Source organism: Ovis aries, chromosome Y, assembly GCF_016772045.2.
Source record: "Ovis aries strain OAR_USU_Benz2616 breed Rambouillet chromosome Y, ARS-UI_Ramb_v3.0, whole genome shotgun sequence".
Lineage (NCBI taxonomy): Eukaryota > Metazoa > Chordata > Mammalia > Artiodactyla > Bovidae > Ovis > Ovis aries.
The window spans coordinates 1,741,687-1,767,257 of record NC_082741.1 but is presented as its reverse complement, the minus strand read 5'-3'; the positions used below and the strand labels follow the sequence as shown (position 1 = coordinate 1,767,257).

Here is a 25,571-nt window from a genome sequence, read left to right as displayed (position 1 = left end):
CTTTTTGTGTGTGTGTGTCTGACTTTCCTTTTACGGAGCCGAAGGGCAGTCTGGGGCCCATGTGGATGGGTCACTAGAGTCTCATGCTTTTGAGTCATCAGAACAGAAGTCGCTGGTGCATCGGAGTCAACCCCCTGACCCCGGTCGAATCTGAGTGTCCAGGTGGCTGACGGGAAGACTTGTAGACGATCCAATGCTTGTGTGCCTTCCTCTGCAACAAAACAAAGCTTCTACTTAACGGTGTCTCTCCTGTGGACTCGGAGATTCTGGGAAGGCACTCCCGTTGCCCAGCGGTTTTCGATGAATCTTTTATAAAGGAGATGCAGACTGCTATGTCTGTGGCCAAGGCATTCTCATGTGATTTAGGAGAACTCGCTTGAGCCTTTTTTTTTTTTAACTGAATACAGGAAGTCCTCAAACCAGAACCCCCCAGGGTGTGTCCCTGAGGGTGCTTTGTGGCCCAGTTTTCCCAGGAAGACAGGCCTCCTGGTGGCCGGATTCCTGTTTGTTCTGGAGACCTAGTGGTCTGTTGAGCTTTCTGTGGTAGTTTATGTGATGGTTAGAGAATCTGCCTGCAATGCAGGAGACTCGGGTTCAATCCCTGGGCTGGGAACAAGAGAAGGCAACCCACTCCAGTGTTCTTGCCTGGACAATCCCATGGACAGAGGAGCCCGGCGGGCCATGGTCCGTATGGTCTCAAAGAGTCGGACACGACTGATGGGCTAACACTTCCACCGAAGAGAAGCAGGTAGACTTGATGGTGGACAGGGAAAGTCCAAAATGTTGAGAAGACAAGAGTTTGGAAGAGGCAAGAAGCCGGCGGGAGAAGCTCTTTTCAGGCCTGGGAGTGGCAGGGTGGAGATGCTGAGTTGCCCTCGTTGCGTGCGTTCTGGGCTCAGCACACGTTAGGGTGATGGTCTTGTGAGTCTTGGGCTGGGCGGGGGGCTGCCAGCTCTGGATATTCCGCCTCGTTGTGGCTGTAATTGTGTCTGCCTCCCCAAAAGATGGGTCTTCCCTGGTGGCTCAGACGGTGAAGAATCTGCCTGCAATGCAGAAGACCTGGGTTCGATCCCTGGGACGGGAAGATCCCCTGGAGAAGGAAATAGCAACCCACTCCAGGGTTCTTGCCTGGAGAAACTCATGGACAGAGGAGCCTGGCAGGCTACAGTCCATGGGGTTGCAAAGAGTCAGACATGACTGAGCGAGCAGCACCCAAGCCCAGAAATACACCACAAGTACCTGTGAAAGTGACCTTGTTTGGAAATTGGGTCATTGTAGGTAGAATTAAGTTGTTGAGGTGCTGTAGAAATGTGTTGTTCATCCGATTTCATGGGTGGCCTTATACCAAGAGGCCTAGGTCGGGAAGATGCCCAGGGGAAGGAAATGGGGATTTTTGCCTTGTCATTTAGTCTACACAGCTGTGCTTCTGTGTGTGTCTGTCTCCTGACCTCCTCTTTCTGTATGGACCCCAGTCCTTTGGGATCAGGACCCGCCCTAGTGACCTCATTTCACCTTTATCCTCTCTTTGAAGACCCATCTCCTAATACAGGCATATTCTTAGGTCCTGGGGGGTTAGCAGTTCAACATATGGATTTGGGGTGATGCAGACAGTACCTATAAAAATCTGCCTGAAATGGCAGGAGACGCAGGTTCGATCCCTGGGTTGGGAAGATCCCCTGGAGGAGGAAATGGCAACCCACCCCAGTATTCTTGCCTGGAGAGTCCCATGGACAGAGGAGCCCGGTGGGCTATGGTCCGTGGGGTCGCAGAGTTGGACATGACTGAGCGACAGACACTTTGGCCATCCAGCCCAGAACACCTACTTACTGAGTTGCTCAATGCTGGTGTTTTAGCCCATGAGGGTGTTATTATAAGGTCCTTGAGGTTTGGGATGTTTTTCCGTGTGTTATCACTTGAGAGACCAGGTTGTGTTTGAAAACTGCGGTTGCGTTGATCCAGAGCCAGCAGGCTTTGGATGCGCCCCCATACAGAGCAGGGGGGACAGGGATCTGTGTGACCAGCCCTGGGAACAGACGGCAGGGAAGGCCCGCAGCCACGGGGTGAAGCCTGCAGTTGAGTGGGAAGAAAACCAGGAGGTGCGCAGGTGTTGAATCCTCCCAGCTGTCTAGTTTTCTCTTGGAAGTGAGTCACTTCTCCCAATATCTGCCTTTTGAAACACTGTCCAGAAGCCCCGAGTGGGTTTTCCTTGCATTTCCATGAAGCTGCGTGAAGCGAAGAAGATCACGCCGAAGAAAGGCTCCAGTTTGAACTTGTGCTTGAACGGTTTGGCACGTTCGCCTGGGGTGTTATCAGCAAGTTCGGGACTTGAAGTGTGACTGGTTGCATTTTTCTGAAAGCCAGCCAGGAGGTTCACTACATAGATATCGGACGAAACTTTTCTGTTCTGGGATAAAACCATTCCAAAGGTCAGTGCAGCCAGCGGAGAGATAATTTTAGAAGAGCTTAGTAACTCAGCGTCCAGGGTGTTGAAGTATTGTGACACAGTCAAGATTTTCCAGGGGAGGACGGCTTCGGTCCTGTCTGAAGAAGGCAACCCTGTGTCTCCTCCCTGTCCTTTCTGCCGTATAGAGATTGCTGGCATCTAAGAGTGGGACCTGAGTTCGATCCCTGGGTTGGGAAGATCCCCGGGAGAAGGGAATGGCAACCCACTCCAGTATCCTCGACTGGAGAATCCCATGGTCAAAGGAGCCTGGTGGGCTACAGTCCATGGGGTCGCAGTCAGACACGGCTGAGCAGCTAATACTTTCTGTTCTTTTGAGAGTGGCATCAGTACAGGTGTTCTCAGCACTGCTGACATTTTTAGGACTTAAGCCCAGGAGACAGCATCTCTATTAACCCTGAGAATTGCTCTGAGGAAGCAGGATGGGGTGCGGGGAGCCAGGTTATATAGAAGTTTTGCAACAGAGAGCAGTTAGTGTGAACATCAGAAGGTGATTGTTAATGAAAGAAATCAGATACCCGAAGTTGAGGAATTTAGTGCTTTTCTATGTATGGATGTGAGTGTTGAACCATAAAGAAGGCTGAGCGCTGAAGAGTTGATGCTTTCGAACTGTGGTGTTGGAGAAGACTCTTGAGAGTCCCTTGGGCTGGAAGGAGATCCAACCAGCCCATCCTAAAGGAGGTCAGTCCTGGGTGTTCATTGGAAGGACTGATGCTGAAGCTGAAACTCCAATCCTTTGCCCACCTGATGGGAAGAACTGACTCATTTGAAAAGACCTTGATGCTGGGAAAGATTGAAGGTGGAAGGAGAAGGGGACCACAGAGAATGAGATGGTTGGATGGCATCACCGACTCGATGGGCATGAGTCTGAACAAGCTCCAGGAGTTGGTGATGGACGGGGAGGCCTGGTGTGCTGCGGTCCATGGGGTTGTAGAGTTGGACGTGACTGAGCGGCTGGACTGAACTGAACTGATGTATAGGAAGATGCAAGCATCTGGACTCTTTCCTTGATTCTGCATCTCAGCTCTCTGGGGCCAGCATCTGTGTGTTCACCTGCTGAGCTTCCTCAGGGCTCACCACGGGGAGTGGCTGCTCGCCGGCAGCTGTTGTTTCCTGAGTTCCTTCAGGGCTCGTGGACTCCCCATCCATCATGTTTGCAGTCACTCATGACTGTGACATCCTTGGTTCACTGATATGGCTGGAAATCCATTTTTCATGAGTTTCTGTAGAGGTTCATTGTGCAGGGTCATCTGCCAGGTGTCATTGGGACCCTGGAAGACGTTTTCCCGCCAGAAGAGCCCTTGCTGGGTGCTAAGCTCGCCCAAGAAAGAACAGTGAGGCTGTCATACCTTTGGGATTCTGTGTGCTTCTGTTTGAGCATCACGGCAAGGAACAGGCGGGCTAGACCTAGACAGGTCATGATGTGACCCAGAGAAGGAGTGAGCGCAGCCCAGAGAAAGAGACTTGTCTCGATTATAAATGATGGAGACAAAGGCGGGCATCTGGTCATCTGGTTTCTCTAGACAGTGATGCCGGGGAGGAAGACATGTTCCTGATCCTTCCAGGGTCTTCTGGCTGGTCTAAGAATGAAATGGACCTGAGACAGATGAACCAGGAGAAAAAGCACACACAAATTTAATCTCATGTATACATGGGAGAGAGTTACGAAAATGGAGTCACTCCCTTAAATGGCCCAACTTGTAGCCCGCATGCTCGTGTCCCAACTCTTTGCGACCCGCATGGACTGTAGCCCCGCCAGGCTCCTCTGTCCATGGGATTCTCCAGGCCAGAATAGTGGACTGGGTTGCCATTTCCTCCTCCAGCGGATCTTCCCAACACAGGGATCGAACTCCTGCGTCTCCTGCTTTGGCAGGCGAACTCTTTACCCCTGAGCCAACTGGGACTCACCAGATGGCCCTAACACTCCCCTTAAATACCCTCTTCAGCTGCAGACAAAAAGAGGATGTTGGGGGTAGTGGTTTCAGATATCAAAGAGGAGGAAGGGCAGTTGACATAGAGACGGAGAAAAAACAAAATTTTATAAATAAATGTTTGCTGGTCCAGGAGAGACATAGAGACCTAGTGTGAACTCTAGTCTCCAGGCTCTGTTTGCCCTCTGCAGACATCTCTGCTGAAACGAGAGATTCCAGGACCAACTCCTCTATCTACGTTCTTGTAGGCAGTTCAGGGAGAAGGTCCAAGTTTTCCCTTGCATCTGCCGGACCTTGTTTGTTTTCAGCTGCAGATAATCTGCGTGCCTGAGAGATACTGGGGGAGGGCAGGTTTTGTTCCTTTTCCAGTAACAACAGCCACAAACCACCCCCACCCCACCCCACCCCAAGCCCCCTTCCTGCCTCCTGTCTTCGGTCAGATCTCAACACTGCAGCTCTCGAACCTTGAGACTGGGAACGGGACAAAGATACATAGGAACTGGGGAAAGAGAAACCCCTAGAAGTGGATGCCACTGTGCTTTCTAAAGATGGGGTTCCTGGGCAGCCCTGGCCGCAAGAGGCAGAAATCTAGCAATGCAGAAAGAAAGGCATTTATAGGAGTGTAACAAAGTGAGGTGAGTGCATCCCTTAGCGTGCAGCCCTCAATGTGCATCGCTAGGCTGCACCATTACTAGGCAACAGGTCCCGCTCAGCCATTGGTCAGCTCTGCAGCGGGTCCCGCCTACAAGCAACCAACTGTCCATAAAAGACCCTAAGTACTCTGCTCAGGCATGGGTTGAGGCCTCAGTGGGCTCAGCCCACCGGCAACCAACTATGAATGAGTGCCCATGAGTGGTCCCACTCAGCCATTGGTCAGTGCTGCAGAAGGACCCGCCCAGAAACCACCGTCAATAAGTGACCCTTAGTGGTCCTGCGCAGCCATTGGTTGATGCCTCAGTGAGCTCTGCCCGCTGGCAACCAACTATGAATGAGAGATCGTTAGTGGTACCGCACCTCCATTGGTTGACACCTCAGAAGGCCCCGCCCACAAGCAACCAACTGCCAATGAGCGACCCTTAGTGGTTCTGCTCACCCAGTGGACAGCACCTCAGTGGGCCCCCGCCCACAAGCAGCCAGCTGCCAATGAGCAACACTTAATGGTCCTGCTCAGCCATTGGATGGCACCTCAGCGGGCCCCACCCACAAGCTACTGTCAGTGAACAACCCTTTGTGGTTCCACTCAGCCATTGGTTGGCTCTGCAGTGGGCCCCACCCACAAGCAGCCAACTGCCAATGAAGTCCTGGTGATGGTTCTGCTCAGCCATTGGGCAGTGCCGCAGTGGCACCCAGGCAACCGTCAATGAGTAACATTCTTGGTCCCACCCAGCCATTGGTTATTTCTGCAGTGGGCCCCGCCCACAAGCAGCCAGCTGCCAATGAGCGACCTTTAGTGGTTCTGCTCAGCCATTGGACGGCACCCAGTGGGCCCCACCCACTGGCAAGCAAGCATCAATGAACAGCGCTTAGTGATGCTGCTCAGCCTTTGGACGGTGCTGTCCCGGGCCTCGTCCGCAGGCCCCAGCTGTCATTCAGTGCCCCTTAGTGAGGGCTTTCATCCAAAGGTGTGTGGACCGGCGGTCATCGGGTGGACACAATGCAGATACTGGTCCTGGCCTTACTCCTGGGGGCCCTCCAGCTCACCCAGCCTTGGTCCAGTGGGAGAGCCCGGAGGGGCCCAGGAACAAGCTGGGGGTTATGGCTTCGGGGGGCTCCAGGGTGCTTGCCAGGGCCACCCGCTGTCTGGACCCGGGGCTTCAGGCCGCGGTGACGGTCTCCTCCCGTCCTAGGTTCTGTGATCTAAGTAGAGCGGGCATCTGTCGTGGCTACCCTGCCGTCAGGGACCCCCATGGGACCTCGTCTCCCCCATCTGGACACCCTGAGAAGCCTGGGGGTCTCCCTCATCCTTGGGTCTGCGATCTAACTACTTGGGCGTCTGTCTTGGCTACCGTACAGTCAGGGACCCCTCTGGGACCCCATCTTCCCCGACCTGGGCACCCTGAGAAGCTCGAGGGTCAGTTCAGTGATGACAGCTGGGCAGGGTCTGGGGACCTGGCCTTCAGGGAGCTGCCCTCTAAGCTCTGTCCCTTCTGAGCCAGGCCTGGGACCCTGAAGGGTGAAACCTATGCCTGGGGACCTGGCCCTTTCTTTTCAGAACAGATAATGTAACACGTGTCTGGTAGAGATTTAGTGGAACATTATCCTCTGACCGTTGACGGGACCTCAAGAGCAAAGGATGTGTGTGCGTGTGAATGTGTTCAGTCATGTCTGACTCTTTGCAGCCCCTTGGACTGTCTCCCTGCCAGGCTCCTCTGTCCGTGGGATTCTCCAGGTGAGAATACTGGAGTGGGTTGCCATTGCCTTCTCCAAGGGATCTTCCCAACTTGGGGATTGAACCCAGGTCTCCTGCATTGCAGGCAGATTCTTCTGAGACACTTGGGAAGCCTGAATAAAGGTTCTGACATCAAGAAGTTGGCAACACCTAACCACACCCGTCCCTCACCTTCTGTACAAAAGGGCTTTGCTGAAAGCTTCCAGTAACTTTGGGTTTCTTAAGGCTTGACGCACCCATCTCCTTGTGCGGCCCTGTAACAAACTTTGCTGGGTTTCAAATTCCAGTGTCCTAGTATCGTTTGGTCTCTGGGTGTCAGGCAAAGGGGCAGCAGCTCTGTCTGAGCCTAGCGGGCTCCCCAGGGGGCGCAGATGGTAAAGAATGCCGCTTGCCGATGCAGGAGACACAGGTTCAATCCCTGGATCGGGAAGATCCACTTGCGGAAGGGAATGGCAATCCACTCCAGTCTCCTTGCCTGGGAAGTCCCATGGACAGAGGAGCCTAGAGGGCTACAGTCCATAGGGTTGCCAAGAGTCAGACAGGACTGAGCGACTAAGTACATGTCTGAGACTAGCCTCAGAGAGTCTTCACATTTAAATGCACACTTAGAGAAAGCCTCTTGTATGCAGGACCCATACTTTTCTCTAACGGATAACCACAGTGATCAGCGAAATAGACATTCATTTGAACATCAGAACAGTATGCTGGTTTTTCTTTTTGAAAGGCTTTCCTTGGACACAGAAAAGTTTTTCCTCTCTGCCGGCCATCTTTTTTCTAATTTGGCCACCTGGTGCAACTTGTAGGGTCTTAGTTCTCACACCAGGCATCAAACCCACGCCCTCAACAGTGAAAGCGCAGTGTCCTAACCGCTGGACCACTGGGGAATTCCCTCATCTTTTTTTTATTGCATAAACTTATATTTCCCTGGGAACTTCGCTGTTGCTCACACGATAAAGAATCTGCTTGCAGTGCAGGAGACCTGGGTTTGATCCCTGGGTCGGGAAGATCCCCTGGAGGAGGGCATGGCAGCCCACTCCAGTATTCCTGCCTGGAGAATCCCATGGACAGAGGAGCCTGGTGGGCTGTAGTCCATGGGGTCACAAAGAGTCAGACATGACTCTTAGCACGTATAGTTTCCTGATCACTGCACTTCATTACTTCTGTCTGATTTTCCTTCCAGTTACGTTTTGGGTCACTGCAAGCGATCTCCTCCAGTGCTTATACATTGATATGTTGATATATATATCTATATATTGATAACAGTTTGCTATAGGTAGACCTCAGAGATACAGCGGATTCAGTGGCGAGCACCTCAGTAAAGCAGAGAGTGCTGTCAGGCAAGTCGCAAGAGGTTTTTGGTTTCCCAGTGTGTCTAAAAGTTTTGTTTAGGGGACTTTGTCATTCTCTTTTAGACTCTATGTATAAGTAGTATCGTGGTATTTCTGTGATTCTGTCTGGCTTCACTTAGTGTGACCATCTCTTTCTTATGGGTACCTTTTCCAGGGCCGTATCTTATACAGTTGTATTTATTCCAATAGATGGAGAAGGGAATGGCACCCCACTCCAGTATTCTTGTCTTGAAAATCCCATGGACGAAGGAGCCTGGCAGGCTACAGTCCATGGGGTCGCAAAGAGTCGGCCACGACTGAGCGACTTCACTCTTCATGACATGTATACGTGGACACATATACATGTCTGTGACGGTGTGTGTCGTTCAGCTGGTCCAGCGCTTTGTGAACCCAGGGACTGCAGCACCTGGCTTTCTCATGACTGAGGGCCTTGTGCTGGCTGTTGAATCTACCAGTCTGTTCTTTTCTTCTCTCTCTCCAACGCCTTTATCACCTCGGCTTAGAGTCTGTCACCCTCCTATGTAATGGAAACAGCACTTGCAGAACCAAGGAAGTTGTTGTTCAGTCGCTCAGTCGTGTCCGACTCTTTGCGACCCCATGGACGGCAGCACACCGGGCTTCCCTGTCCATCACCAGCTCCTGGAGCTTGCTCAAACTCATGTCCACTGAGTGGGTGACGCCATCCAACCATCTCATCCTCTGTCGCCCGCTTCTCCTCCCGCCCTCAATCTTTTGCAGCATCAAGGTCTTTTCCAGTGAGTCAGCTCTTCACATCAGGTGGCCAGAGTATTGGAGCTTCAGCTTCAGCATCAGGCCTTTCAGTGAATATTCAGGACTGATTTCCTTTAGGATGGCCTGGTTGGGTCTCCTTGCAGTCCACGGGACTCTCCAGAGTCTTCTCCAGCACCACAGTTGGAAAGCATCAGTTCTCAGACGCTCAGCCTTCTGTCTGGTGCAGCTCTCATATCCATATGTGACTGCTAGACCGCCCCTGTAGATGTATCTTTGCGTGACCTGTTCATGTACCATGAATTCAATCCTCTCCCCACCTCAGCCTCTGTGTGTCCGGCCGGGGCGGAGCGCTCAGTCTCACTGTGATCCTCCCGCCCTCCCCGGTGCAGGTTCTGGACGGGCCATGAGCTCAATGCTTTGCCCACCTCAGCCTCTGTGTGTCTGGCTGGGGCGGAGCGCTCAGTCTCACTGGGATCCCCCCACACTCCCCGGTGCAGGTTCTGGACGGGCCATGACGACCGATTCCTGTACATGCTCATGGAGTTCGTGCCGGGCGGCGAGCTCTTCAGCTACCTGCGGAACCGCGGCCGCTTCTCCAGCAACACCGGGCTGTTCTACGCGGCCGAGATCGTCTGTGCCATCGAGTACCTACACTCCCGGGACATCGTCTATAGGGACCTGAAGCCGGAGAACATCCTGCTGGACAGAGACGGCCACGTCAAGCTCACCGACTTCGGGTTCGCCAAGAAGCTGGTGGACAAGTGAGTGCCCGTCGCCCTCCCCGTGTTCCCCCTTCTCCCCGCCCTCTGCCTCTGGCGGCCTCCACTCTGCCTTCTGTGCTGGAAGTTGCTTTCTGTTGAGATTCCTCATCTCAGCAGAAGTGATGGGTGGCTCCCTGGGGGCTCAGCTGGTAAGGAATCTGCCTGCAATGCCGGAGACCTGGGTTCGATCCCTGGGTTGGAAAGATCCCCTGGAGAAGGGAAAGGCTACCCACTCCAGTGTTCTTGCCTGGAGAATCCCATGGACAGAGAAGCCTGGCAGGCTACAATTCACGGCAGAGAGTTAGCCATGACCGAGCCACTAACACTCACCCTTATAACTGATACTGTATAGCTTTTGTCTCTACCTGGCCAGCTTCACTTAATATGCCCATCTGTGGGTCCATCCACGTTGCCAGAAATGGCATGCTGTCGTCCTTTCTCATGGCTGAGTAATATTCCATCTCGTATAGGTACTCCACCTCCTTTATAGTTTCTCCTACTGACGGACAATGAGGTTGTCTCCACGCCCTCGGCTATTGTCTGTAATAAGGATGATGACATTTTAAGAGGTAGAGGTGTGTTATTTTGTCCCCAAGCTCAGGACAATCTTAGAGACAGCCCCAGAGCCCAGTCCTTCTGACACCGCCTGGGGTCACGAAGACTCAGACACGCCTTAGCTTACTGAGGAGCATTCAGTACCGTATTTCCCAGGACAAAGGTGTGTGTTCCCTTCCTCTGCACGATTGTACTAATTTAGCTTCCTAACGTTGCTATCGAGAGCATTGCTGTTCAAAACAAATTCAGCACAGATCTGAATTATTTCACATTTTTAACGAGTCTTGTTTCAAAAAGTCAAACCAGGCATAAATGATTTCATTCAGAACTTGATTTAATTCAGGATGTCCCAAATGGGACCATTTCAACATATTGTCCGTATCAGCTCCGACAGACTCTCCGTGAATATTTTCTGTCCACACCTCATGGTGTGTAAGATCTTAGTTCCCCAGCCAAGGCTGGAACATGCGTGCTCCCTGCTTTGGAAGCGTGGGTCTGAACCATGGGAAGTCCTCCATGAATCTTCGCTACTCAGGTTTTGAAATTCCAAACATCGTTTCTCCTTTGGTGTCTCTTTAAGTTGGGCACTGATTTCCCATCAGAAACACGAGATCTGTGTTTATTGCCCGTGATGCTTGAAATGGTTGGAAAGAAAGCAGGTTCATGTCCATTTTTCAGTCTGTGCGTTGAGTGTGGGTTGTTACATTTAAATTCAGATTAAAACCGGGTTAGAATTTCACTCTGTGCAGTGAAAGTACAGCTGATGACTCCCATATCAGAAGCTAGATCTGGGACAAACGCCCCTGGTGTCCATTCCTGTGACGAGTTGGGGTTGGTTCACGTGAGTACTGTTCCTCACGTTGCAGAAACATCTGTTTATGGCAAACAATTGCGGAGCAGTTTTACGTTAAAGGAAGTGACTCCTAGAGGAAATCAATCCTGAATAGTCATTGGAAATCAGTCCTGGCTGTTCATTGGAAGGACTGATGCTAAAGCTGAAACTCCAATCCTTTGGCCACCTGATGCGAAGAGGTGACTCATTGGAAAAGATCCTGATGCTGGGAAAGATTGAAGGCAGGAGGAGAAGGGGACGATAGAGGATGAGATGGTTGGATGGCATCACCAACTCAATAGACACGAGTTTGAGTACACTCGGGGAGTTGGTGATGGACAGGGAGGCCTGGCGTGCTGTGGTCCGTGGGGTCGCAGAGTCGGACACGACTGAGCGACCGAACTGAAATGACTTACATTAAATAACTCATGTCTGGTGACTTTTACACAGGGGCCATCCTGGGATTACTTTCTCTGATGAAGTTGAAGTCAATGTCATTTTTCCCTATAGAATTTCATCACTTACTTAAGAATAAAATGGGGTGCTTTGTGTCTTAGCTGGGAAAGAACCCGCCTGCAACGTGGGAGACCTGGGTTCGATCATTGGGTTGGGAAGATACCCTGCAGAAGGGAAAGGCTCCCCACTCCAGTATTCTGGCCTGGAGCATTACATGGATGTATAGTCTGTGGGGAGCGAAAAGTTGGCTTAAAGCTTAACATTCAGAAAATGAAGATCGTGGCATCTGGTCCCATCACTTCATGGGCAATAGATGGGTAAACAGTAGAAACAGTGTCAGACTTTATTTTTTTGGGCTCCAAAATCACTGCAGATGGTGACTGCAGCCATGAAACTAAAAGATGCTTACTCCTTGGAAGAAAAGTTATGACAAACCTAGATAGTATATTCAAAAGCAGAGACATTACTTTGCCAACTGAGGTCCGCCTAGTCAAGGCTATGGTTTTTCCTGTGGTCATGTACGGATGTGAGAGTTGGACTGTGAAGAAGGCTGAGCGCCGAAGAATTGATGCTTTTGAAGTGTGGTGTTGGAGAAGACTCTTGAGAATCCCTTGGACTGCAAGGAGATCCAACCAGTCCATTCTGAAGGAGGTCAGCCCTGGGATTTCTTTGGAAAGAATGATGCTAAAGCTGAAGCTCCAGTACTTTGGCCACCTCATGCGAAGAGTTGACTCATTGGAAAAGACTCTGATGCTGGGAGGGATTGGGGGCAGGAGGAGAAGGGGACGACAGAGGATGAGATGGCTGGATGGCATCACTGACTCGATGGACGTGAGTCTGAGTGAACTCCGGGAGATGGTGATGGACAGGGAGACCTGGAGTGCTGCGATTCATGGGGTCGCAAAGAGTTGGACACCACTGAGCGTCTGAACTGAACTGAACTGATAGTCTGTGGGGTCGCAAAGTGTTGGACACAACTGAGTGACTTTCACTTTCAGTGTTTGTAGAAAGAGTGCAGGTAGCTTTAAACCTGGGTTTTATTCTATGATAGTGGTGCTGCCATCTATTAGCAGTGTTGGGTATAAAGTCCACCCTTGTTTAAAAAAAAAAAATTGTTCTTTTTGACTGTACTGGGTCTTCATTGCAGTACTTAGGTGGCTCAGCTGGTAAACAGTTTGCCTGCAATGGAGGAGACCCCGGTTTAATTCCTGGGTCGGGAAGATCCCCCGGAGAAGGGATGGGCTACCCACTCCAGTATTCTTGGGCTTCCCTGGTGGCTCAGCTGGTAAAGAATCTGCCTGCAATGTGGGAGACCTGGGTTCCATCTCTGGATCAGGCAGGTCCCCTGGAGGAGGGCATGGCCACCCACTCCAGTGTTCTTGCCTGGAGAATCCCCATGGACAGAGGAGCCTGGCGGGCTACAGAGCATGGGGTCACAAAGAGTCAGAGATGGCTGAGCAACTCAGCAGAGCACACAGGCTTTTTCTCTAGTTGTGGCGAGCAGGGGCCCCTCTCCGGTCGTGACCCGCGGGGCTTCTCATTGCAGCGGCTTCTCCCGTTGTGGAGGACGGGCTCTAGAGCGGGCTCACTCACGGTGGCGCACGGGGTTTTCACTGCCCTGTGTGATGTGCAGTCTTCCTGGACCAGGGATGGGACCCAGGGGACAAAGCAAGGAAGCAGAGGTGTTGACAACCTGTGACCACCCTCAGCGGTGGATTCCCAATCTCTCAACTTCCAGGGGAGGCCAGTTTTTTTTGTTTTTGTTAATTTTATTTTTTTAATATATTTATTTATTTTTGCTTATACCAGTTTATTGCTACCCACCCATCTCCCTGAACCCTCATGGACGCTCGCTGTCATGTAACCCCATGGGCTGCAGCCCGCCAGGCTCCTCTGTCAATGGACTTTTCCAGCTGAGGATACTGGAGTGGGTGGCCATTTCCTTCTCCATGATTTATTTTTAATTGAAGGATGATTGCTTTACAGAATTCAATTGTTCTAAATTTGTTTTTAGTTGAAGGATAATGGCACTATAGTATTGTGTTGGTGTCTACCAAACATCAACATGAAAGTCCTCCTTTTTTTTTCCAAAGTCATTTTGTTTGGAAGCTTGATTCCAGCAAACCATCAGTAAAATGCTTCACAGATTCGCTGGGTGATCAGTTGGCCCGACCATCACCAGTTCCCAGCTGAGACATCTGTGGTTCTGAGAGGTGAGACGGTCTGCCCGTATCCCCACAGTTGCCAAGCGGTAGTGCTTTCTGGGTTTCAGGATAAGTTTATTTCCCTTACCGAGAGCCTCTGTTAATGGAAGCACCTCAGAGGGGCAGTGCGGAATGAAGGCTTGCTGTGGGCACCGCTTGTCCGCGTTGGACTTGTGTGTTTGCCCGTTTCTAGAGGGTCGGAGTGAGTGTGTAGATTGGGGTCACCCCTGTGTTCCTGGCATTGCTCATCTCATCTGTGAAGTGAGAGCTGTTCCTACCCTGTAGGGTGAGAGGTAAGGATGGCTGGATCTGCTTGTTGGAAAGTCTTTCCTAAAGACAGTTCCGATCAGGTAGTGGATGTGGGGTAGAGAGGCAGTGCTTCTCAGTTCATCACGTCCAAGCTCCCAGCACCAACGTCACCTCATAATTCTCACCTTCACTGCCATCACGACTAGCAGCAGCAGCAGCAGCAGCAGCAGCAGCGTTATCAACGTCACCACCGTCACCACCGTCAGCATCACTGCCGTCAATGTCGTCACCACCATCGTCATAGGATTATCACCATCGACATCACCACCGTCGTATCAATATCACCACCATCATCTCAGTATCACCACCATCACCATATCAATATCACCACCACCGTCATTCACATCACCACCACCACCGTATCATTATCACCATCAACATCACCACCGTCGTATCAATATCACCACCATCGTCACCATCAACATCACCACCATCATTATTGTTACCACCATCACCATATCGATATCACCATCAACATCACCACCGTCATCTCAGTATCACCACCATCACCATATCAATATCACCACCACCGTCATTCACATCACCACCACCACCGTATCATTATCACCATCAACATCACCACCGTCGTATCAATATCACCACCATCGTCACCGTCAACATCACCACCATCATTATTGTTACCACCATCACCATAGCGAGATCCCCATCAACACCGCCACCATCACTAGCATCACCACCCTCATCATAGCGTTATCACCACCACCATCATCACCATCAATCTCACCACCATCATTAACGTCACCACCATCGTCACCGTCAACATCACCACCATCAATATCACCACCACCATCATATCAGTACCACCACCATCACCACCATCATTAACATCACCACCGCCATCACCGTCAACATCACCACCATCGTTAAACATCACCACCATCATTAACATCACCACCATCATCTCAGTATCACCACCATCACCATATCAATATCACCACCACCATCATTAACATCACCACCACCACCGTATCATTATCACCATCAACGTCACCATCGTATCAATATCACCACCATCGTCACCATCAATATCACCACCATTGTATCAATATCACCACCATCGTCACCGTCAACATCACCACCATCGTTAAACATCACCACCATCATTAACATCACCGCCATCGTTAAACATCACCACCACCATCACCGTCAACATCACCACCATTATTGTCACCACCACCACCACCACCACCGGCATCGTGATCACCCTCCTTTGCTGTGGACGGCATGTATGTCCCTCCAGAATCCGTGTCTTAAAGCTCTACCCCCCGTTGTGACTTTACTTGGAGAGAGTCTTGTTGCAGGGAACTCAAGGTCAGGTGACGTCACGGCAGCGCGGTCTTAGAAGTACCGGATGTGCGACCCTGGGAGACATTTATTACCCTCCCCAGTTCTGAAATCCACGACCTGGGTTCCTGATGACGGTCTCTTCCCGGCTCATTCTCACCGTGTCCTCCCGTGGTAAAGCGAAATCTCCGTCTGCCTCCCTCTTCTTACGGGGACGCGAGTCGCTGGGTTAGGCCCAATCTTCTCTTGATTACATCTTCCAAGACCCTGTTTCGAGCAAGATCACATTCACGGGTACCAGCCTTTCGTTAGGACTTTTGGGTGGAATTCAGCTCAACCCAGTGTGGATGCCACAGTGGGCAGTTGGGAATATGAACGTAGCACCAGCTGGACGTCTGTTGCACAGACCAACCGCGCTCTCCTTGGATAACAGCCTCCTACCCCTGAAAGTGTTAGTTGCTCAGTCATGTCCGACTCTTTGCAGCCCCATGGACTGTAGCCCCGCCAGGCTTCTCTGTTCATGGGGATTCTCCAGGCAAGAATACTGGAGTGGGTTGCCATTCCCATCTCCAGGGGATCTTCCTGACCCAGGGACTGAACCTGGGTCTCCCGCACTGCAGGTGGATTCTTTACTCTTTAAGCCACCCGGGAAGCCCCGTGTCGTAGTGGAAATGATAACACTGAGAAAAAGTAACAGCGGTGGATATCACCTTGCCTTCTCTCCACGAGCTGAGTGAGTGAAAAAGAGAACAGCAGAGCGTTGATAATTCACACCCGGACCAGCACTTTCCCCCCAGCATCGACAGCCGTCCGTCTTTCTCTTTCCATATTTCTTGCAAATCACAAGCTTGTTTCTAACAATGGATGCCTCGTGTGCCCAAGAGGATTGGGAAAATTTTTTAAGTATAAAGAGAATTCTCTTAAAGGAAGAAGACAAATTGTTCCCGCTTTTCCGTAACTGTCTGCTACGAACGTCGGTGTACACAAGTCTCTTCAGTGCCCCGCTTTCAGTTTTCTTTGGGGATATTAAGTGAGGACTGACATTTCTGGGGCTTGTGGAAACGCTGTTGCAACGTTTCACGGAACTGCAGTTCCGCTTCGAGATGTAAAGTTTTATGAAGGTTTGCTCTATTCTGAAGCTGTTTCTAGCAATTTATGCCTCTCTAGCTCCTAAGAAGCGTGGAGTCTTTTTGGAAAAAGCTTTTGCTTCAAAAAGATACGGAGAAGGACATGACAACCCACTCCAGTATTCTTGCCTGGAAAGGTCCATGGACAGAGGAGCCTGGCGGCCTGCAGTCCGTGGGGATACATGACTGAGCAGGCGTGTCTGAGGTTGGAGGGAGATGGGTTGGTAGCTATAAACTGGCAGAGCTAAAAAAAGAAAAAGGTGTCAGGCTACCTGAGTCTACTTGGAAAACTGCTAAGTTGTACAGCCTTCGATGTGTGGGCCCCTCAGCTGAGGTTGCTGCCAGACAGAGACTCAACTTTCCGCGCGTAAGCGGAGACACCACACCTGGCAAGTATGTTACTTGCTACCGCCTCCAGCTGGTCTGACCTCACAGCTGAGGCCCAGGCTTCCAGCCGCATTCAGGCAACCTTGGATGTGCCCCCAGGCTGGAAACGCAGCTCTAACGGGATCGGCCCGCAGAACTTAAGAATTTCCTGAGCCAAAGCAACGAGGTGGTCATAGTGTTTAAAAAAAACAAAACGCCTGCTGGTGCAGGAGATTTAAGGGGAGGCAGTTCCTCTGCTGGGTCCGTCTTCGCTCGTTGGATCTCCGGCGTTCAGCCCGCGGTGCTGCGTTGCTCTCGTTCACTTGCTCAGTCACGTTTGACTCTGCGACCCCATGGACTGCAGCACGCCAGGCCTCCCTGTGCATCCCCAACCCCCAGAGCTTGCTCAAACTCATGTCCATTGAGTCGGTGATGCCATCCAGCCATCTCATCCTCTGTCGCCCCCTTCTCCCGCCGCCTTCGGTCTTTCCCAGCATCATGGTCTTTTCCCGGCTGTCCTCTAGGTGGCGCCAAAAGCTAACTTTCCTGCAGGTCTCGGCTCATCTGGGAGAGAAAATCACTTCCAAAGGTCTCAGCCTTGTTTCTACCCCAAACATCCCAGAGCCCCTTAGCCTCAGGATTTTTGAATGGCGCTGCTGACACTAACGTGTCAGTGAACCCACAGAAGCTCAGCACACACTTCAGACCTCCTGCAGAGAGGGCAGAGAAGATGCTTCACTGGTACAGCGGGCTTCACAAGTCAGTGGCTTGAATCTGTTTTCATAACGTTTTATGGGAAAACAGGATTTTGGGGGTTTTGCTTCCGAGCAGGGAAGGGAAACACCAGGAAAAATACACGGCCGTGATAACAGGACTGTTACTCCGAGTCTGTTTCGCTTAATGAGTGTTTATAAAAGAAAGCAGGGCTTCCCTGGTGCTCAGACTGCCAAGAATCTGGCCGCCACGCAGGAGACCCGGGTTTGATCCCTGAGTCAGGAAGGTCCCCTGGAGGAGGAAGTGGCAACCCACTCTGGTATTCCTACTTAGAGAATCTTACTTGGAGAAGAATCACTCCAAGAATTCTTACTTGGAGAATCCCAGAGGAGCCTGGTGGGCCACAGTCCATGGGGCTGCAAAGAATTGGACATGGCTGAGTGACTGACATCATTTTGTCATGATCATAAAAGGAAGAAACTCACGGAAGACAAGGTTATTGTCTTTATGTATGGGGTAGGACATGCTGGACAGCACAGGCAACTCTGCTCAGTACTCTGTAATAACCTTATGGTCACCAGAGGGAAGGATGTGTAATAACCTTATGGTCACCAGGGGGAAGGATGGGGGAGGGGATAGTTGGGGAGACTGGGATGGATATGGACACACTGCTGTGTTTAACATGGAGAACCAGCAAGGAGCTGCTGGACAGCACAGGGATCTCTGCTCAATACTCTGTAATAACTGTATGGTCACCAGGGGCGAAGGGTGGGGGAAGGGATAGTCAGGGAGTTTGGGATGGACATGGACACACTGCTGGATTTAACATGGAGAACCAGCAAGGACCTGCTGGACAGCACAGGGATCTCTGCTCAATACTCTGTAATAACCTTAGGGTTCCCAGGGGGAAGGATGGGGGAAGGGATAGTCAGGGAGTCTGGGATGGACATGGACACACTGCTGTGTTTAACATGGAGAACCAGCAAGGACCTGCTGGACAGCTCAGGGAACTCTGCTCAATACTCTGTAATAACTGTATGGTCACCGGGGGGAAGGGTGGGGGAAGGGACAGTCGGGGAGTTTGGGATGGACAGGGACACGCTGCTGGGTTTAACACCGAGAACCAGCAAGGACCTGCTGGACAGCTCCGGGAACTCTGCTGAGTGGCAGCCTGGATGGGAGGGGAGTTTGGGGGACAGTGGGTACTTGTGTTTGTGTGGCTGAGTCCCTTCACGGCCCACCTGAAACCATCACAACATTATCCGTCGGCTGTATGCTCATATGAAGTAAAAGTTGAAAACCTTAAATTGAAAAAAAAACTGTTTATAAAAGGAAAAACGTCACAGAGGACAGCGTTGCCGTGTCTATCTACAGGTTTGGGGTCTAAGGCTCTGCGTAGATTAATTCAGTGACGTAGCCTCTCCGATCCTGAGGTGCACGTGTAGGCCAATCACCCCTGAGTTCTGTGGACCCCACCTCCTCCTTCTCTTCCCACAGGACGTGGACCCTCTGCGGGACCCCCGAGTACCTGGCCCCCGAGGTCATTCAGAGCAAGGGCCACGGCCGAGCGGTGGACTGGTGGGCACTTGGTATCCTGATATTTGAGATGCTGTCAGGGTGAGTACCGTTTCCGTGGGGAAGATGCCTGTGGCTCCCCGGCCTGTTCACTTGCTCTGGGGGGCTCAGCCCCTGGGATTTGGTGCAGGGGGATCAGGGATGGACACGCTTGGAGTGGGGTCTCCCACAGTTCCCAGGTGCTCAGCCCTCAGGATTTGGTGCAGGGGGTCAGGGATGGACACACTTGGAGTGGGGTCTCCCGCAGTTCCCAGGTGCTCAGCCCTAAGGATTTGGTGCAGGGGGTCAGGGATGGACACGCTTGGAGTGGGGTCTCCCATAGTTCCCTGGGTGCTCAGCCCTCAGGATTTGGTGCAGGGGGTCAGGGATGGACACGCTTGGAGTGGGGTCTCCCACAGTTCCCAGGTGCTCAGCCCCCAGGATTTGGTGCAGGGGGTCAGGGATGGACACACTTGGAGTGGGGTCTCCTACAGTTCCCTGAGTGCTCAGCCCTCAGGGTTAGGTGCAGGGATTGTCAGGGGATGGACACGCTTGGAGTGGGGTCTCCCACAGTTCCCTGGGTGCTCAGCCCTCAGGGTTAGGTGCAGGGATTGTCAGGGATGGACACACTTGGTGTGGGGTCTTCCGAAAGTTTCCCACTGTGGGTGATGATGATATGAACTGACCATTCGGCTTGCTTTCAAAAGAAGCAGCAGCAGGAGCTTGGAGGACCAGCAGGGTGTGTCTGTTGAGATCTTTTGTCTCTAAATGTCCCTGTCTGCCAAGAGTATACGATTCATCACGCACCGATCACTCCAGAGTGATTCCCAGAGCTGGGTGTATATGTTAGCGATTGAGTCGTGTCCAACTCTTTGTGACTCCGTGGACTATAGCCCACTGGGCTTCTGTGTCCGTGGAATTGTCCCAGACAAGAATAGTGGAGTGGGTTGCCATGCCCTCCCCCAGCGGATCTTCCTGACCCAGGGTGGAACCCGAGTTTCCTGCATTGCAGGCAGATTCTTTGCCATCTGAGCCACCAGGGAAGCCCCGAGCTGGGTAGCGGGCATGTTGGGTAAAGAAACGCTCTTTAGGACATTTGGAAGGAACAGCGCTGCAGAAAGGAAACAGTGTGTTCTTTCCTGAAAGCCCCAAACATGCCTCGGGGAATGTTTGGAATTGCATTTACCTTCCAGGTCCAGATTCTGTATCAGCATGATTAAACACCCGCCTCTGGCATTTTCGTGAGGTATTGCTAGGAATTATGAGGCGGTAAAGAATCTCTCTGCAGTGCAGAAGCGGAAAGAGGCGGGTTCGCTCCCTGGGTTGGGAAGATTCCCCTGGAGAAGGGGAATGGCAGCCGAGTCCAGTGTGCTCGCCTGGAGAATCCCATGGACAGAGGAGCCTGGTGGGGCTACAGTCCATGGGGTCGCCAAAGAGTCGGATACGACTGAGCGACTGAGCCCGCACGCACACGTTTCCCCACACCGGGCAGACAGAGCAAGCGTCTTCCCTGTAGATGTCCGAGCACTCGCTGCTTCCTGGCCGTCCTGTGCTCACACGGCTCTTGTTGGGATGCTGTGCTTGGCCGGCAGGCAGAGGAGGGGGGATTGTCCGCCCAGGACTCCTCCCTGCCCCCGTCTGCCCCTCCTCCGTCCCCTTGCCCTTCTTCTGTTCTCTCTCTCTCTTTGCTCACACGCGCCTCTGTAGTCAATCAAATAGACCAAAAAAAAAAAAAAAAATCCCTTCCCATGCACCCCAGCCCAGGAAGTCCCGGTCAGAAACACAAGACTGAAATGCATTCCCTACGGTGTCAGAAATGCAAAATGTAAAAAGAAATGCAAGAATCATACATCTTTCTGCGCCTGTGTTTGATCAGTGTTCCAGACATGTGCCGGCCACGGGTGGCTGTGTTCTTCCTGAGCGTTTCTGACCAGCAGAGGGTAGCGTTGCCCGAGAATTGAATCCCGCTGCCCAGAAGACGTTTTGCTAGACTGGGCTTCCTGTGTCTTCTGTTTTTTTAGTCTGTATTATTACGGGGGGGGGGGGGGGGGCATGTAATTTCATGGAATATAATATGGAATACCGTAGCAAAGATAACGCTGGAATATAGTGTACGATTGAAAGATATGTTGTTGGAAGATAATGGGATCTTATTAGGACATTCGGGGTTTCCCTGGTGGCTCAGACAGTAAAGAATCCGCTTGCAGTGCAGGAGACCTGGGTTGGATCCCTGGCTTGGGAAGATCCCCTGGAGAAGAGCACGGCGACCCACTCCAGGATTCTTGCCTGGAGAATCCCATGGACAGAGGAGCCTGGCGGGCTACAGTCCACGGGGTCAGAAAGCATAGGACATGACTGAGCGACTGTGTTCTTCTACTATGGGAACCTACATAGTCTATAGTGTACTCGAATATTCTACAATAGAAATTATTAAAATACAAGAGAGAGAGTTAGAATACAATATTAGGATACGTTAGAATGATTATTACAGTTACTATGTGAACACAATTACTAGAAGTCTAGTATTTCAATACACTGTAGCCTAGTCATTGGACACGACTGAGAGACTGAACTGAACTGAACTGATCCTGCTGCTAAGTCGCTTCAGTCGTGTCTGACTCTGTGCGACCTCGTAGACGGCAGCCCACCAGGTCCCCCGTCCCTGGGATTCTCCAGGCAAGAACACTGGAGTGGGTTGCCATTTCCTTCTCTAATGCATGAAAGTGAAAAGGGAAAGTGAAGTCGCTCAGTCGTGTCCGACTCTTAGCGACCCCATGGACTGCAGCCCACCAGGCTCCTCCATCCATGGGATTTTCCAGGCAAGAGTACTGGAGTGGGGTGCCATTGCCTTCTCCGGAACTGACCCTCGTAGTATCGTAATAGGATGTGTGTTCTGTGTTTGCCAAGCATAGCTTCCGTCGTGTCTTAGTCTGCAACCCTATGGACCGTAGCCTGCCAGGCTCCTCTGTCCATAGGATTCTCCAGGCAAGAGTTCTGGAGTGGGTTGCCATGCCCTTCTCCAGGGGATCTTCCTGACCCAGGGATCAAACCCGGGTCTCCTGCATTGACAGGCGGATTCTTTACCTTCTTAGCCACCAGGAACGTTGAGGTAGGTCACAGATGTCTATAAAAAAAGATGATAGATAGATGATGGGGAAAAAATTTGCAAAACTGGCATATATATATATATTTTTGTTGTTGTTGTTGTTGGGGGGCGGGTTACCTACTCTGAGGCATCATCTTCCCGGGTCAGGGATTGAACCCGTATCTCCTGCATTGGCCGGTGGATTGTTTACCACTGACCCACCGGGGAGGCCCTGATGTGCATGTTTTTAAAAGAACATCTATTTGGCTGAATTGGGCGTTAGTGGTCAGCTGTAGCCGGCCAGCGCTTTGCTGGCGGCCTGCAGACACTCAAGTTGTGTAGCTTGGACCGCGTGTATGCGGCACATCGGGCTCACTTGCTCCACGGTCTTAGCTCCTCGACCAGAGATGGAACTGGCGTCGTCCGTGCGGTAAGGCGGATTCTCAACCACTGGACCGCCACACAAGTTCCCGGCCGTGCATTCTTTCAGGTGAAATTCTTGAGCTTGCCTTCATGGGGCAGGTAAGGCGGATTCTCAGCCACTGGACCGCCACACAAGTTCCCGGCCGTGCATTCTTTCAGGTGAAATTCTTGAGCTTGCCTTCATGGGGCAGTACAGGTGGTCCTTCTGTCTACAGCTCACCACGGCTGATGTCAAGATGCAGGTCGTGCCCACGTGTGTGAACGGCACTCGCTATCTGTTTTATTAAGACCATCACTAAATTGTCAAGGAATTATCCTCCAGTTCAGTCGCTCAGTCGTGTCCGACTCTGTGCAACCCCATGGACTGCAGCACACCAGGCCTCCCTGTCCATCACCAACTCCCAGAGCGTGCTCAAACTCATGCCCATCGAGTCGATGATGGGATCCAACCATCTCATCCTCTGTCGCCCCTTTCTCCTCCCGCCTTCGATCTTTCCCAGCATCAGGGTCTTTTCCAGTGAGTCGGCTCTTTGCATCAGGTGGCCAAATGATTGGAGTTTCAGCCTCAGCATCAGTCCCTGCAATGAATATTCAGGACTGATCTCCTTTAGGATGGACTGGATGGATCTCCTTGAAGTCCAAGGGACTCTCAAGAGTCTTCTCCAACACCACAGTTCAAAAGCATCAATTCTTTGGCGCTCAGCTTGCTTTGTAGTCCAACTCTCACATCCATACATGACTATTGGAAGAACCATAGCCTTGAGTAGATGGACATTTGTTGGCAAAGTAATGTCTCTGCTTTTTAACATGCTGTCTAGGTTGGTCATCCTTCAGTTAAATTAGTCAAATTAAACAAAAAAAAAGGCTTGAAGGAGGGAGGCTTTCCTGGAAGTCCAGTGGTTGAGACTGTGAGCTTCCACTGTGAGCTATGGGCCTTCTGTCCCTGGTCAGGGAAGGAATACCCCATATCCCATCCCATGCGGCCAATAAATAAAGTCTTGGAAGGGTTCCATTGGATTAAAGATAGACACTTGAAGATAACTTTCAAATCTGGGCGGGCTTCCCTGATAGGTCAGTTGGTAAAGAATCCGCCTGCAATGAGGGAGACCTGCGTTCGATCCCTGGGTTGGGAAGATTCCCCGAGAGAAGAGAAAGGCTACCCACTCGGGTATTCTTGCCCTGGGGAAATCCCATGGACTGTATATATAGTCCGTGGGGTGGCAACGAGTCGGACACGACTGAGCGACTAACACACGCGTCAGACGTGGGCGCCGTCTTGGGCCGCTTTCCGCACTCCGACCTCTCGGCTGCACGTCCGTCTGCTTTTGCTCTCAGGCTGCATCTGTGAGCGCTGCCTCGTGATGACTTTTTTCCGCTCGTTAAAGCTGCTGCCCGCATACCTTTCTCATGATGGTGGCGTGTCACGCCAGCTTCCTCGGGGCTCCGTATGCCGTATTCTCCGGGAGCCCGTGGAGGAATGCATGACGCGTTTTCTCCCGGGCCTGTTTCTGAATGGAAACCATCCCGCGGCGTATCCTCATTCACAGCCACCGCCCAAGGCAGGGAGACGAACCCCCGGCCGCTGTTGGAACTGGCTTCTGGCTCCGGGGCGGAGGGCCGACTCGGGGCTTTATTCACTCCAAGGCGTTCACACTCGCCGAGGGCTGGGTGTCCTTGGCCGCGGTAGGTTCGCGATCTACGGAAGCTGGTTACTCTAGAAGTACAACTGGCCAGGTTAGTTGTCGTTCTGAGACCGTAATGGGCTTCCCAGGTGCGCTCAGGGGCGAATAACTTGCCAGCCAAGACGGGAGACGCAGGTTGGATCCCTGGGTTTGGAAAGATTCCCCTGGAGGAGGGAACGGCAACCCACTCGGGTATCCTGGCCTTGGAGAATCCCATGGACAGAGGAGCCTGGCGGGGCTGCAGTCCACGGGGTCGCAAAGACTCAGACACGACTCAGCGGCTAAACAACAGACGCAAGTGGCTCTGTGTTGTCTAGCTAGTCACATAGCCTCGTGGTCGTGGCCTTTTCTAGCCTTGCCCGTCGTCTGTAGTTGGGACAAAGTGCCTCCCGCTTGCCCTGTTGGAACCACGCCTTCATAGCTGGTCCCGAGTCATCCGTGACTCCAGCGTGAGAGGAGAAAGCGCACACCGCAAAATAAAATTCTCTTCTGCCCGTGGCAGGCCGAAGGAAGCCATCCTTATAAAGCCTGCGGGTGTTTCCCCCTCCCCCCCCACCCTCCACTGGCCGCTAAAAATAGACGTTTTAATTTTTCTAACAGGTTTCCTCCGTTTTTCGATGACAACGCCTTTGGCATCTATCAGAAGATTCTTGCTGGCAAGATAGACTTCCCCAGACATTTGGAGTTCAGCGTCAAGTAAGTCAGCCGTCCTCTCTGGTCTTTGGGGGACGTTCATTTCTAAAGCTTGTGACAGACCCCCCAGTGGAGGCGTCCTGCCCAGCTGGGTACCATCCTGGTTTGTTCCTCTGAGCTCAGCTGACATTCTTTCGGTGGGTCATCTTTTCCCCCCGAAAAGGGGAAAGCTTTTCATGACTCTGCTGGGATGACACTTCCTCTCTTCGTGACTCGCAGCCATGTTTTACATCTTTTGAGAGAATGGGTGTATTTATCATCAGCGAATAAAGGCTGTTTGTCATCATATTGAATAAGGAAGCAGCTTTGTTATTCGAGAAGAAGGCCCTTGTTCCTTCCAGCTAGTTTGGTGGCTGATGCGGGCCTCGATGACTTAGGATGACTTTGCATGCTAAGTCGCTGCAATCATGTCCAACTCTTGGCGACCGCATGGACTGTAGCCCACCAGGCTCCTTTGTCCGTGGGATTCTCCAGGTGAGAATACTGGAATGGGCTGCCATACCCTCCTCCAGGGGGTCTTCCCGACCCAGGGATCAAACCAGGGTCTCCTGCATGTCCTGTGCTGGCAGGCAGATTCTGTACTGCTGAGCCACCGGGGAACCCTTGTATAATGTAAGTACTGTGAGTGATTACGTTACTTGAA

At 51.8% G+C, this 25,571-nt stretch overlaps 1 protein-coding gene across 4 annotated transcripts in view; it reads left to right on the top strand.

Moving 5' to 3' along the window:
• The window catches only part of LOC101116807 (protein kinase cAMP-dependent X-linked catalytic subunit), an 84,177-nt gene that overhangs the window by 24,971 nt on the left and 33,635 nt on the right, over positions 1-25,571 (top strand). For 3 of the 4 annotated variants that reach the window (XR_009598975.1, XM_060408621.1, XM_060408620.1), the window contains exons 3-5: positions 9,360-9,623; positions 18,989-19,108; positions 24,836-24,931. Coding sequence is in view for 3 of the 4 variants with exons in the window: in XM_060408621.1 (XP_060264604.1) it covers positions 9,360-9,623; positions 18,989-19,108; positions 24,836-24,931 (480 nt within the window). In the remaining variant the exon portion in view is untranslated. The remainder of the gene's footprint in view (positions 1-9,359; positions 9,624-18,988; positions 19,109-24,835; positions 24,932-25,571) is intronic. The other variant, XM_060408622.1, reaches the window with a different exon arrangement.